This window comes from Theobroma cacao, chromosome 8 (genome assembly GCF_000208745.1).
Source record: "Theobroma cacao cultivar B97-61/B2 chromosome 8, Criollo_cocoa_genome_V2, whole genome shotgun sequence".
Lineage (NCBI taxonomy): Eukaryota > Viridiplantae > Streptophyta > Magnoliopsida > Malvales > Malvaceae > Theobroma > Theobroma cacao.
Genome location: NC_030857.1, coordinates 15,296,126 through 15,311,893, shown reverse-complemented (window position 1 = coordinate 15,311,893; position 15,768 = coordinate 15,296,126). Strand labels below are relative to the sequence as shown.

The 15,768-nt window shown below is 34.2% G+C and overlaps 1 protein-coding gene across 1 annotated transcript; it reads left to right on the top strand.

Annotated features, from left to right (window-relative positions):
* On the top strand, positions 10,325-15,089 carry LOC18592899 (TVP38/TMEM64 family membrane protein slr0305). Its single transcript, XM_007019836.2, has 7 exons — positions 10,325-10,960; positions 11,982-12,034; positions 12,443-12,535; positions 12,626-12,849; positions 13,016-13,082; positions 13,913-14,017; positions 14,697-15,089. The coding sequence occupies exons 1-7, from the start codon at positions 10,501-10,503 to the stop codon at positions 14,718-14,720; spliced, it is 1,026 nt and encodes a 341-aa protein (XP_007019898.2). The 5' UTR covers positions 10,325-10,500; the 3' UTR covers positions 14,721-15,089.

The following is a 15,768-nucleotide window of genomic DNA, read 5'->3' as shown; positions in this document are numbered from 1 at the left end:
ATGAGTGTCGATGAGATTCAAACCTCGATGGATAAAGCATTCCAAGCATTGCTGAAAGTAAACGCCATCACTTCAAAACCTATAGACGCAAAAGAATTGGGCTACGATCTTACTCTTTCTTGTAGATTCCATATGGGTGTCGTGGGACATTCTATGCAAAATTGTGATGGCTTCTGTTGTAAGTTGCAAGAGTTAATGGATTTGTCAGTGATTAAGTTTTATGTAAAAGGTGAAAAAGATTTGGTTGGAACCATAAATGTAGATTCCCTGACTGAAATGGCATTAAGTTCATATGGTGCTAGTAAACCTAAGCCTCTCACTATCTTTTATAAAGAGAACAGGAGTCTGATGAATGACAAGCTCCTTACTGATGTCAAGAATGGTATTACCATTGAAATTCCCAGCCCGTTCCCGTATAAGAGTGAGAAGGCTGTTCCTTGGAATTTTGAATGTAATATCGTAGATATGACTCCCCCTACTTCCCAAGTATCTTTTGCAGACCTAACTAGCATAGGAGGTATAACACGAAGTGGGCGATGTTACTCTCCTGAGATGGCAAAAAAGGTTGAAAAGGGAAAATCCAAGCAGAGAGAAGAAGTTTCGAAAAAAGCAAATACCTTTCCTAAGGACCAAACTAGCAAACCTGCAGTTGTTCCGAATAACAAGGTTAAAAGGTTTGTCATGGAGAAAAAAATAGGTGAATTCCTCAAATTTATCAAGCACAGTGAGTATAGTGTAATGGAGCAATTAACAAGAAAACCTACTTGCATCTCTTTGTTATCTTTGCTTTTGAATTCGAAAGCAAATAGGAATGCGCTGCTCAAAGTTTTGAATCAAGCTTACGTTGCTTATGATATATCGATTGAGAAGTTAGATCATATTGTGGGGAATATTACAATGGGGAATTTCATTGCCTTTAGTGATGAGGAAATTTCATCAAATGGCCATGGAAATAACAAGGCTCTCCACATAACCATCACGTGCAAGGACCATGCCTTACCTCAAGTCTTGATCGATAATGGTTCAGCTTTGAATGTCATGCCTCGCTCTACCTTGACTAGATTGCCAGTTGATATGTCTTATATAAGGACTAGTCACATGATCGTAAGAGCATTCGATGGAACCAAATGAGAAGTGTTAGATGATATTAAAATACCAGTGAAAATTGGTCCCTATGCATTTGATGTTCAATTCCAAGTGATGGATATTACCCTATCTTATAACTGCCTACTAGGATGCCCATGGATCCATATGGCAAGAGTTGTACCGTCTTCTATACATCAAAATGTAAAATTCATAATTAAAGGTCAACTGATAAGTGTATCTACAAAGGAAGACATACTGGCCATTCAAACTTCATTTGCACCCTATATAGAGGTGACAGAAAAAGTCCCAGAGTGCTCTTTCAAATCTTTTAAGCTTGTTAATGTTACCTATGTGGGAGAGGAAATAGTAATACCAACTCCTCACTTGTCATAGGCAACTAACATGGAGATTAGGCAGACAGTAGGAAAAAGGGTGTCGCATTGGGTTCGAACTAAGAAAGAATTTGTAAGGGATCAGAAGACCTTTGACATCAATCAAAAATGAAGAAAGGTTTGGGTTAAGATATAAGCCTACTAGAGACGGAAAAAAAAAGCTGGTAGTCCAAAAGAAAAAAAAAAGATGGCTCAATTCGAGGGGAAAGAATAAAAATTTGAGGAAAAGGCAATCCCCTACTTGTATGAACAATTTACATGATCAGACTTGAGGATCCTAAAGAGGAGATTCCAACGGTGTATACGATGTCACAAGGAGAAGAGCTGATTAACTAGACAGTCACCAAACTACCTATCAATTTTAAGTCTAAAAAAATGTAATGAACAATTTTACTTAATTGCCTATGCCCAAGGGCGGTAAGAGTAATTTTTTATTTAAATAGGGCTTTCTGTTACTTTAATCATTCAAATAAATGCTAAAGCATGATGTGTTTTGCAGTCCATCATCCTTTTTTTAGCATATTTCCTTTTCATTTATTCTTTTAACCAATAAATATTTGCCTATACACATGTGTCTAATTTCACTTATTTGTAGGTTTTTAAATAATGAATATGAAGACAATCTAGAGAACAATTTGAATTTTGATTTCGAGAAAGTTTCGAGCATTGATGAATTGAAAAATGAAGAGGAAGTGCCTGACTATGACTTACCCCTTGATTTGTCGAGATTGTTGAAACATGAGGAAAGAGAGATTTTGCCTTATCAAGAACTCACAGAAATGATTAACTTGGGAAATGGGGAAGATAAGAAAGAGGTTAAGATTGGTCCCTCGCTATCATCTGGTGAACGACAAAAGTTAAAAGAGTTGCTTCATAAGTATGTGGATGTGTTTGCTTGGTCATATCAAGACATGCTGAGTTTTAATGCAAACATTATTGTCCACAAGTTACCTTTGAAATCAGATTGCAAGCTGATTAAACAAAAGTTGAGGAAGATGAAGCTAGATATGTTGTTAAAGATTAAAGAAGAAGTAAAAAAGTAATTTGATGTTGGGTTTTTAGAAGTGGCCAAGTATCATGAATGGGTAGCTAATATTGTCTTGGTTCCTAAGAAAGATGGAAAAGTTTGAATGTGTGTGGATTACAGAGATTTGAATAAAGCAAGCCTAAAGGATAGCTTCTCTTTATTGCATATCGACACTCTTGTGGATGATGCAGCAAAACATGCTTTATTCTTGTTTATGGATGGTTTTTCTGGGTATAATCCGATTAAGATGGCACCTAAAGATATGCAAAAAACAACGTTCATAATCATGTGGGGAACGTTCTGTTACAAAGTGATGCCATTCAGATTGAAGAATGCAGGTGCCACCTATCGAAGGGCCATGGTAACTTTGTTCCATGATATGATGCATAAGGAAATAAAGGTATATATGGATGACATGATTACAAAATCTCGTACGGAAGGGGATCACACTGTTAATCTCAAGAGATTATTTGAGAAATTGTGAAAGTTTCAGCTCAAGTTGAATCTTGTAAAATGTACTGTTGGTGTTACTTCTGGGAAGTGGTTGGGGTTCGTAGTGAGCAAAAAAAGAATTGAAATGGATCCAGAAAAAATACGAGCTATTCAAGAATTGCCACCTCCCAAAACACAAAAAAAAGTGAGAGGATTCTTAGGGAGATTGAATTATATTGCTCGATTTATATCCCAACTCACCTTTAAATGTGATCTGATTTTCAAACTACTTCAAAAGCAAGACCTAGGAGAGTGGAATAAAGAATGTCAAAAAGCTTTTGATAAAATTAAAGAGTATCTCACAAATCCACTCGTGCTGGTACCACAAACGGTTGAAAAACCTCTTATCTTGTATTTGACCGTGAATAAGAATTTCATGGGATGTATACTGGGGCAACATGATGAAACGGAAAAGAAAGAACGGGCCATATAGTATTTGAGCAAGAAATTCATGAAATTTGAGTCCAAATATTCTACGCTCGAAAAGATATGTTGTGCACTAGGGTGGATCGCCTAGAGGCTCCGACAATATATGTTGTATCATACAACATGGTTGGTGGCAAAATTGGACCCTATCAAATATATTTTTGAAAAACCTTCCTTGTTCGAAAGAATAACACGGTGGTAAGTTCTACTGTCTAACTATGATATTGTGTACGTGACCCAAAAATCAATCAAAGGAAACGTCATTGTTGATTTCCTTGCAGATTGAGCTATTAAGGATTATGAACCTATAAGTTTCGATTTTCTAGATAAGGATTTGATGGCCATCTTGCACATAGAAAAAGAAGGTCCTAGTGAACTTAGTCCCTGGAGGATTTATTTTGATGGGGCATCCAACACTGTGGGGCATGGAATTAGAGCAATGTTGATTTCTCCAGATTGAAAGTATTATCCAACCACGGCAAGGTTGAATTTTCGTTGTACTAATAACATGGCAGAGTATGAAGCGTTGGTGATTGGATTACAAGCAACAATTGACATGAAGGTCGACTCAATTGAAGTTTATGGAGACTCGGCTTTTGTGATATGCCAAATGCGAGGTGAGTGGGAAACCAGAGATTCTAAACTAATTCCATATCAAAAGCTAGTGGTAGAATTAAGTAAACAATTCAAGAAAATCAGCTTTAGTCATTTGTCATGAGAAGAGAACCAGATTATCGATGCTCTAGCCACTTTAGCAGCAATATTCAGAATTAAAAATGGGGCTGACATACGTCTTTTTAATTTAGGGATTCGATGAGATTGTTTGAATGTTGAAGAGGAACCTGATGGCAAACCATGGTACTATGATATCATGCAATACATAAAGCATTATGTGTATCCTAAGTATGCCACGGAAAATGACAAACGATTTCTCAAAAGGTTAGCAATGGGTTTCTTCCTTAATAAGGAGATACTCTACAAAAAAAACCAGAACCAAATTCTCCTTAGATGTGTGGATGAAGTTGAGGCTAGTAAGATAATGGAAGAAATCCATGAGGGATCATGTGGAGCTCATGCCAACGTACATATGTTAGCCAAACAAATTATGAGAGCTGGATATTATTGGTTGACGTTGGAAGCAGATTGTATAAATTTTGCTCAGAAGTGCCACAAGTGCCAAATTTATGCTAATAAAATCCACGCTCCACCATCTCCATTACACATCTTTACAGCACCTTGGCCTTTTTCAATATAGGAAATGGGCATGATTGGGCTCATTACCCCAAAAGCTTCTAATGGACATCGATTTATTTTGGTGGCCATTAATTACTTTACAAAATTGGTAAAAACAGCTTCTTATGCTAATGTGACGCAAGAGGTGGAGTGTAGATTCATAAAAAGGGAGATAATATGTCAATATGGGCTTCTAAAAAGGATCATTATTGATAATGCAAGCAATTTGAACGATACAATGGTAAGGGAGGTTTGTGCCAAATTCAAAATCAAGCATCATAACTCAACAACTTACCATCCAAAAATGAATGGAGTAGTAGAGATAGCTAACAAGAATATCAAAAGGATTATCGAAAAAATGATTGAAGTTTACAAAGATTGGCATGAAAAACTTCCTTTTGCTCTGCACGTATATCAAACTTTTGTGCATACCTCCACAAGAGCGACTCCATACTCATTAGTATATGGTACGGAAGTAGTTCTACCTGTTGAAGTAGAAATCCTATCATTGAGGGTGTTAATGGAGACAAAGTTGGAAGAAGCTAAATGGGTTTGCTCTCATCAAAAGCAGCTGAATTTGATTGAAGAAAAGAGCAGCCCTATGTCATGGTCAAATGTATCAATGATAGATGATGCAGGCAAATGAGAAAAAGTTCATCCCAAGTAGTTCCAAGAAGGAGAGTTAGTTTTCAAAAGAATACTCCCTAATCAAATTGATTTTCGAGAAAAATGTATGCCAAATTGGGAAGGACCATATGTGGTGAAGAAGGTTTTTTTCAAGAAGAGCTTTAATTCTGGTTGACATGAATGGGGAAGATTTGCGTAGTCTGATAAATGCGGATACGGTGAAGAAATATTATACTTAAAAAACAAAAAGAAAAGGATTCGTGTTGAAAACCCGAAAAGGGCAACTCGTATCCAAAAGAGGAGGCTCACGTTGAAAACCCGTAAAAGGCGGCTTGAGGCCAAAAGGTAAAAAGTTAGAATGAAATTTGAAAATGTCAACTCAAATGGAGTATAAAGGTGAGGTAAAAGTACATTAAGAATGGAGTTCAACAATTTTACAAAAAACAAAGGGAAGTTATGAAGTCTACAACTTACAGATTTGCTTAAAGCCTCAATCAAGGACAATTCTTGAAGTTAGAAACTAGATTGTTTTCTTTTAATGGTCTGAGTGTTCATTACTTAAAAGATCTGATGATTGCTTTGTAAATTCACTTTTTCTTGAATTATTTGAATTCTTATATATAAAATTCTCCTTCTCTTTTTTATTTCAACCCCTTTGTTTTTTACCATCCCATGATTTCACATAATGATTGTCATAGAAATGAATGATGACTGGTAAAAGAAACAAACTAATTAAGCAAAAAATTACATTCATTGTTCATTAAAAGACTTAATAATGCGGTAAAGATGGGAGAGCTTTAAACATGAGCAAAAAGCCAAATGTCAAAAGAAAGGATCAAAAGCTAATTAAGGGAAATCAGGAGTTACCTAAAGTAACGAAGAAGAAAAGTAAACAACCAAAGATGATCAAAAGCTATAGTGGAAAAGTTGGATGAAGCAAGAAAAAAGGCTAAGAAACCTTAATGAATCATAAACATGAAAGCATTTTATCATGCATACATGTCTAATCATGCACATGATCATTTCCAAACAAAGAGTTTTGAGGTCGTAAAGTTTCGATTTGTATGAAAGGATTTAAGTTATCTTCACTTTCATAACACAACCTATCGAAAGGGAGGAATATAAGCTTAGCTGAACGGAAAGTTCCCAAACCACATTCAATTTGCGCCAACATGAGTTTAAGTCCAATCTAGTTGATTCAAAGATGATATTAAATCGAACCTTTTTAAGATAGGTCGAGTTTAGATCAAGTCTAGGAATTTCAATTCTTAAAATCGAACTTGTTTTGAAATAGGTCGAGCCTAGATCAAGTCCAAGAATTTCACTTTAATCAAACCTGTAGATCTAGCCCAGATCAAGTCTAGGGATTTCACTTCAATCGAACCTGTAGGTCGAGCCTATATCAAGTTTAGGAATTTCAATTCTTAAAATTGAACCTGTTTTGAAATAAGTCGAGTCTAGATTTAGTTTAGGAATCTTATTTTTTAATTTAAATTTAAACCTGTTTTGAGAAAGGGCAAGTTTTAGTTTAAAAATTTTAAATTTTAAATGGAACCTATTTTGAGATAGGTAAAACAAAGTGTCTACGTCTTTACACTATTCCTAATCTCAGGAATGCGTAAAGATGGGTAGCTATAGACACTAGTTATTTTTAGTAATGTAGAAGAGAAAGAGGGGGTTTATTTGTTGTCGGTTTAAAGGGTAAAGGGGGGTAGTTGTTGTCAGTTTAGAGGGGAGAAGTTTGGGGGTATTTTGCTGACAAAGGGAGAGGAAAGAGAAGCTGACGAAGGGCGAGAGAGGCCAACGAAGGCAGAGGAAAGAGAGACCGATGAGATGAGAGAGAGAGCTGGTGATAGAGTAGAAAAATAGAGCTTTTAGAAAGAAGGTAGAATAGGCGACGGAAAAGAGAAAAAACAGAGAGGAAAGGGAAAGAGGTAAGTTATATACCTAGAGCTAAAAAACTCAAAACGGCGTCGTTTCATAAGGAGTGAAATCACCCCTTTGACTTCCAAGCAGGGCGTCTGGCAAATTGGGTCCGGTGGGCTATGCACAGACTATTTGGGTCATTACTTGAACCCAAGTCAAGTAAAAATCATACCTTTTTCTTTATGGATCCATTATGGTTTATGTTGTTTGGATTTAGTCCAATTCATTAGGTTGAATATGTGATTTGATGATATAGAATTAAGTTAAATCATTTAGTATAATGTCTTAAAATTTTTAGATGATATTTTAAAATATGGAAATTAGTGTAAGCAGAAAATATAAAGGTGAATGTTAATAGTAAAAATAGTAAAAAATGTTTTAAATATTTTGGTAGTCATAAAAATTTGGGATGTAGAAGAACATACATATAAAATAAGTGAATAAATAGTAAGAAAACCAATAGTAGATTTAGTTTAGTTTTAAAAAATAATAATAAGTGAATGAGACAGATAAGATAAAAAGGAAAGAAGGAATTATTTATAGTATAAATATATTTAGATACTTGTAAATATACTAAATAAAAAATGCATGATACAAATATAAAAATTATAAAAAATAAAATGATTATTTTGAGTGATCCAGTGATAGAATTTCACTTTAAAAGGGCAAAGAGTTGCCTCTTTCTGGGTAGATTTTTTAGGTGCGGAGTTTGGAAAGGATTTTCTCTGAAGGGTCGAAATAAATCCAAACTCTAAACTCCAATACCCATTAACTCAAATAATCATTTTTTTAAAATGTTAAAAAAAATAAATTTATATAATTGTGTTTAAATTTAAATTGATATAGTTAGTTAATTAGCTTAAACAAACATCACTAAATAAAATTAATTTAATCATTAAAAATTAATTAATCGTTTACTTGATAAATTATATAGTTAAGTAAAAGATATTAATCCATAATGTTAATTAAAAAAATATAGATTTAGATAAAAAGCTCTAAAAATGTATATAATAAAAAAAATAATGAATAATTAAAAAATAATAAAAGATAATAAAAATAAATATATAAACTAGGTAATAAAATCACCCTAAACTATTAAACATATTATTGCATGAATTACAAATCAACTAAATTAATAAACACGTCCATGTAGATATCATCATTTTATCCTATCATAGCATACCACGTTTATCTTGTTAATGGGGCGGGAATTCCGATGATGAAATTTTCTCAAAGAGCTCATAGAGACGAGTTCTTCCGAGGATATCCCTAAGTGAGGAAAACTTCGAGACTTCACTAAATGGTTGGGATAGTCTACGCATGATTTTTCCAATAAAAGATTATCGTTCTCATTATTTAAAATTGAACAAATCATGACATCATTTTACAACTGCATCATGTGCATCTGTGAAACCGAATAAAAGATTCAATCAGCTAATATAATAAAGAATTAATTGATAAACAAAGATTAAGGAAATATAAGAATAAAATCAAGGGTAGGTTACAATAGGATAATATAAGATTAAATGGCATCGTTCGTGGAACGGGCACCACGGATGTACTAACCTTTCTCCGTACGAAATCGCACTCCCAAACACATCTCTAAAAAATCGTAGACCAGTTCTTGTTCTTTCGACGAATCTAAAATTAATTTAGAATTTCGTTGATTAAAATAGAGTTAATAGGTGACTAATCGCACCTAGAAAAGACGGTAGGTGGCGACTCCTAACATGTTTATATGTTTTCATTTTCGCCACGTCTAGCGGTCGGGTTCTCAGATCTGTGTGTTACGACACATGACAAATCAAGATGATGGAAAGCAATTACTGGAAACTTCATCGGATGTGCTCAAGCTCACTTGTAAAGTGTATACCACTATCCATACTGTAGCTGTTTAAGCTGAAGTAACCGTTTAGTGGAGCAACTTCTAAATTTTACCTTCAATGTAAAGATAGAAATCTTTATTAATTTGTTGAGTGGTCATTCTTTGCAACTTTCACCAGTTTCAGCTGAGAGATTGACCCAATCACAAAGCTAGATGGTTGGGATTGACCCAGGCTTTAATTAAGAATAATAGATAAAAAGGAGCATACAGAGGTTTAACAATTACAGTCAGAAATTATAAGAGCAAACCGAAGCAAATAAATGCTATCAGTAGCACGAATGGTATGATTCTTCTTAATTAGGAAACAAGAGAGATTTATTGAAATTTCGCACTTCCAGATTGTTTGAATATAATTTTTGTTAATTATAATATTTGAAAAAATTACTGAATTATTAAATAAATATTTATTATTTTATTATATTCAATTAAATCTTTATATTTTTATTTTAAATTGAATAAACCTTAAATAACATTTGTCATTATACACTCGCGTGACATTAACATAAAACATAAAAAATAATGTAAAATACTTCTATGCTTTAAGTTTTGATCGAAATTACACAAATATCTATTAATTTTCGAAATAGATACTCTACTCCAAAAGTACAAACAACACTAACAGAAATTATAAAAAGATTAAAATACCTTTTTTTTCTTTATTAATTTAAAAAATTATTATTATATTTTTTAAAAATAAAAAGAATAGGGAGCATCGATCAGTGCTCTCAGCTCACCAAGAAAGGAGAGCACCGGTGCTCCTAGATAAGAAGTTTTTTTAATTACTAAAAAAAAATAAAATTATATAATATTAATTATAAAATTAATTAAAAGTAAAATTATCTTTTTATTCTTGTCACGTCAGCAAGTTGATAAAAATATTAACGATTGATTATCGAGATCGAAAGAAAAATAATTTTTAAAATGAAATATCTATTTCAAAAATTGATAAATTTTTGTGTAATTTTGATTTAAATTTAAAAATAAAAATATTTTACTCTAAAAAATGTAAGATAACAACCGTGTATATTAATAGGTTACATTAGCATTAACATGTTGCATCATCAACCATTATAAGATAAATTAAAGGTAAAAACAAATGCATAGGAAAGAACAGAAGAAAATGTGGAAAAGAATGGCTTAAAACGATTTCCTGTTAAGCAGAAAGACGTGGCACAATGTGAGGCAGGAAGGAAGTACCCAACCCGATGAGCCACACCTTTTCTTATCATCCGAATAACCCCTGGACACCAAAAGAAACTACGCCTACAAACGACCGCAACTCCAAGAATGCATGGCATTCTCTCCACAACAACACCAACAGCAACAGCAGCAGCTTAAGGAAGCAGCCATTTGTGTTGTGTTGCGTTGTGTTTCCCGTTGTCCTACCCCCTCACCCTCTCCTTAAAATGCGCACCCTCCTTACCTTAGGGCCACCATGCCTGTCGTCTTCTTCTTCCTCCTCTTCTCTTCCAATAACTTATAATTCCCATTCCTCTCCTTCTTCTTGTTCTTCTTCCAATTCTTTTCTCTATAGCTTTAGACCCAACAAGCGTTTCCACTTTGTCAAGCCATGTTCTTCCCTCAAGCAAACAAAGAAGCAGCAGTCTCTTCAGAGGAGTCCGCCCAGTGCTCCGCAGAGTCTGAGGTGGTTCCTCAACCCCCAAGGTGATGATGATAAGAAGCTCAAAGTGGATGCTGATGCTGATGGTAATGGTGAAGGAGGGATTGAAGGGGGCTCTGCACTTACAGGCACCCTTTTGGCTGGAGTTTTACTTTTTGGTGTTGTTGGTGGATTAGGTACCGTTGGGTTTATCTACAAGGACCAGATCAACGCCTTCTTGAACCAGTTTTCCACTTTCATTGAAGGTAATTTCTACATGAATTTCAGACCCTTTTTCAGAATTCAGTTGAATTTTGTCTTGCTTTTATTAATAGGGTTATTTTATGTGAAATGGTGATTCTTTATTCATTTAGTATTGGAAATTGGATTCTTCTATTTTGATAATTAGACAACTAATTGAGGTTTCATGTACATTTGCGAATATAGTATGCTTTAGCTCGGCGTTTTAGGTTTTCTGATTGATTTGGTATTAAATTTGGGGTTTCATTAAAGGAATTTCCTTTAAGTTTCGGATGATGCGACAGAAAGAATATATTTGGCATTGCTGAAATAGGATCAAGTCTCTTACAAATAACCTTATCCTTTGCTCTTCGCCCATCTTCAGACAACTTCAACCAAAAACAGAAATTATCTTTTTGTTTTATTTTCTTTTGTGTGTGTACTTGTTTCGTTGGTATACAGAATGTTGTCAATATAAGGCTTTGGCCCCTTGTTATGCCTGGTCATGCAAATCTTCTCTCTATTCCGGACGGAAGGACATTTGCTGTTTTACCTTTATTGAATTACTTGTTTATTTTTTTACCTTCTCTACTTATAGTGCACTAAGTGGTTTTGGGTTGACCAAGATTCAAGTAATTAAGAAAAGAAATATTTTGGTTTTTCGACAGTTGCTTGCAGGGGATAAAGTTCATTTTTCCCTACAGTGGAGAGACTTGTCTTCTTGACCAAGTGATTTAGTAGATGAGTAAAGATGATTATATTTTTACACGAAGTTGCTACCCAGGGAAGAAAATTTAACACTTTAATTCATGTGATGCTAAAATATATTTAGTTTTGACCTTGATGTTTCACTGCATTGTGGGAAATTCTTCGATTGGCATATTGTGCTGACAAAAGTCTTATAATTTGATTTAGCCTTTTCTGGAAGTAATTTCAGATTAGATTAGTACAATGTGCTTTTAATTGGGAATTTCATGTTTGCTTTTTTTGCCCCCTTTAAGTACAGACTCTGTCATTTTAATGCTCTATGTTTCTTTCAATGAACAGGTTATGGCCCTGCTGGATATGCTTTGTTTGTAGCAGTTTATGCAGGGTTAGAAGTAAGCATCTGTTTTCTTTCTTGAGTTTTTGTGCTTTGCTTCTTTCATTCGGTTCTATTTCAAGCCCATGGTTTTGTTACTTTGTTTTCTAGATTTTCATGCAAGCTAATGATGGGTTTATGTCTCATCAGAGGTAATAAACTTGAAAATTCAGGTGTTTCACTTTTCTTGCTTAAGAGTCATATTATCCCCTGATATGTGCATGGTTTTCAAAGCAAATCTTTTCTTTTTTTCCTCTCTGCTGTCATGGGCTATTCACTCTGAACTTCTATACCTTCCATATCTTTCAAACTACCCAATAGCTGGAAAAGTTTTCAGTGGAGCATATGCTTTCTGTCCAAATGTTTACGACCAGTATACTTCTGTATCTTTGCTAAAAGCACTGTTGTCTTTTTTATTATGTTGTAGGTCCTTGCAATTCCTGCCATTCCATTGACTATGTCAGCTGGTCTTCTTTTTGGCTCTGTTATCGGCACGATTATAGTCTCCATCAGTGGAACAGTGAGTATATTCTTTTCCAAACATAAAAGAGCTTAGAATGACACTTGTGTGCATCGAAATTTTCTCATTAATATACTTTAACATTTTTAGGTGGCAGCAAGTGTTGCCTTTCTAATTGCTAGATATTTTGCTCGTGAGCGTATTCTTAAACTGGTTGAAGGGAACAAAAAGTTCCTTGCAATTGACAAGGCAATTGGAGAAAATGGCTTCAGAGTAGTGACCCTCCTTCGATTGAGCCCTTTGCTACCATTTTCACTGGGGAATTATCTCTATGGATTGACATCTGTAAAGTTTGTGCCATATGTGTTGGGAAGGTTTGCTTCTTCTTCCAATTGTCATGACCTCTTGCTTTTTTGCTTTTTGAGATAATCACGTCTTCTTACTCTTGATGTTGGTATGATGTTTAAATGTTATTGGAGAGATTTTTTTAACTTTGCTTTCAACATTTTTATTCAAATTGAACCAATAATTGTCATGCAGTTGGTTAGGGATGCTTCCAGGAACATGGGCTTATGTCAGTGCTGGTGCATTTGGCCGAGCAATTATTGTAAGTTTTTCATTTTTCTTTAATTTTGTATTGCTTTTGATTTATCTAAAATTCTCCATGATCAGCATTTAGTCATTTAACTTCAAAACTCCTTATCTGAGTCCAAGCACTTTTTTTTTTTTTAATAAGCCATAAGGGGACAGCAAAATGAACATAAGTTTGGCATTTCGCCTAAACCCTGTACAAAATATTCTGCTCCCCCCATACAAAAGCACCCGAATACTTCCATATACAAAAGTCATCCTGTACAATCCCACCCAAGACATCAACCCATTCAGAACAGCCCTTCCGTTTCATAAGAATTTGAGACCGACAGCCTTTTCCAGAGGTGCAGCATCTTTGATCTGAGTCCAAGCACATGCTTTTTCATTTTCTTTTTAATTTTCTCATGCTTCTTGCCTTACCCTCTTAACATTATTGGCATAACGTTCGCATGCACGCATGTATCCTTTGTTATCATTATCTTAACTAAGTTGCCTGACCCAAATGATAACTACTACTAATACTAAAGCCTAGCTTTGCTGCTTCCTAGCATATAATGGTTCTTTCCTAGGTCATTAGAAGTATTGGTTGCTCTTTCTGCCTAAGCTTCAAGGAAGGGTATCAATTTCTTTTAGAACAAGTTGAAACAGTTTTCATCCAGGAATTAGGTATTCTCATTCATGGAGTTCTTCAGTAGAGTAACTGGAATAGTTGTATACTGCACAACACATCTACTAAGCCGTAATCTGAAACTAATCAGTATCAGATACATGAAGAGTATCTTGCAATTGCCTGAGTTATGTTTCATATGATTAATTTTTTTTTTTTTCCATTGGGAAAATTTTCAGCAAGAAGAATCAGATTTTGCATTTGGAGGAAACGGTATATTAACACTTGGACTTGGGCTGTTGGCCACTGCAATAGCGGCAGCTTATGTGACACAGCTTGCAAAGGTAATGTAATTTGGTTAGCCTTTTGCTGTGGCCCTAATTGTCTCACAGCTCTTAGTTTGAGGATTTTTGTATTGCATTTGCATATGTTCATAATAGGTATAATACTTAAAAGAAGCTTCTGAACTGTTCAATAAAATTTAAACAAGTTTTTATTCTTTTATTGCATTCAATCAAGTCTTTGTGTTTTTAATTTCAGTCAAATAAGTTCTTTTGCTTAATGGTTGACTAATTATTGTTAATCAAAACGTCACTTGTTATTCTATGTCGTATGACACTGATGTGACATGTCATAATAAAAGATAATGTGGCATGCTGATGTGATATAATGACATGACTATGTGGTGTTTCCGCTCTCCACGTCAGCCACACATGGATAAAAAATGATAAAGTGACATTTTGATTAAGTATAATTAGTCAAGTCTTAAAAATAAGAGCTTATTTGACCTAAAAATAAAACATAAAGAGACTTGATTGAACAAAATAGAAGAATTTTTTCGAGCATTATGCTTTCATAATTGATCTAGCAACTTCATTGCAATTCCAGATAGTGTTGGGTATTGTTTGGATTGGTGGTGGTGGTTGTTGGCATTTGGAGCGAATCTTGTTCTGCAGTCTCCAATTTTTTGCGTGTTTATCATCTGATATAGTTACGATTTCTCTTGCCTTGATTGTGATGCAGGACGCGGTAAAAGATATCGAGTAAAAATGAAGGATTAAGTTAGTAAAAGTAAAGTTGAGAATTGTAAAATTGATGACTGCAAATCTAAGCATGTAAATCGAATCCAAATGTATAACTGAACCCAATCTGATAGAATGATCCCCATTTTACCTCTTAGTTTATGTATCCTCTCTTGTTATTTTATAGAACCATTAGCAATAGCTTTCTTTAATTGATCTTTTTCTTATATTAAATCTTCAAAGATATTGTCATATACGTATGTGTATATGTTACGTATCCACGTCCGTAAGGATGAAATGAGTTTTCACTGTAACAGTTAGTATCAGAATTTATCCAAGTTTTCATTGATGTAAGACTCTCATTAAAAGTATAGTGGACGAGATTGTTCCAGATTTAAGTGAGTTCTTTTCCCATGAAAGGTGAAGTTTTTATTTGGAATGAGATTTCAAGTATAAATTTTAAGTTTTACTTGTTCTTATTGACTTATTTGGTAATATTGAAGTTTGATATGTTATCATACATTGATGTTTAAAGATGAAAATATATTTATTTCTATCTGTTTATTAGGTGTTTGATTATATTCTCCAAAAAAACCAACCATGTCTTCTTTAAGTGATAATCATGCACTGAATTATGAGTTTCAATTTCAAAACAAATATTGTCGATGTAGTCAAGAGCTACCCAACCGATAATATGCAAGAAATATTCCATTAACGTAAATGATAAATTTGCATCAATTTCGTTACTTTCTTTGCAAGAAATGTAAGTCTTAATACACTTGCTTGCATTTGCTATGATGCATATCAAAAGACAGTTCAATGATCCCAGGCCGCGAACAAGACTTGCTATATTTCACCCAAAGCTCATTCTTCCTTAACTAGGAAAAAAAAATTTCACTATAAAACCTGACATTCCAATGGGATCAAAAGACCTGCAGCAATCAACCCCAGCTTTCTTATCATCTCAGCTTTCTGCCCTTAAGTTTTATGTAGTCAAAAGGAAAGATTCATGGATCCTCCCTTGCAAACTAGAAAGCATCAGAATAGCAGAAATGAATTTTAATAAAAGGAAA

Bases quoted from the DNA above. Each gene is read 5' to 3' on its own strand.
- LOC18592899 (XM_007019836.2), top strand. From the start codon at position 10,501: ATGCGCACCCTCCTTACCTTAGGGCCACCATGCCTGTCGTCTTCTTCT. The intron at 10,961-11,981 runs GTAATTTCTACA...TTCAATGAACAG, and splicing joins GTTTTCCACTTTCATTGAAG to GTTATGGCCCTGCTGGATAT. The intron at 14,018-14,696 runs GTAATGTAATTT...ATTGTGATGCAG, and splicing joins ATGTGACACAGCTTGCAAAG to GACGCGGTAAAAGATATCGA.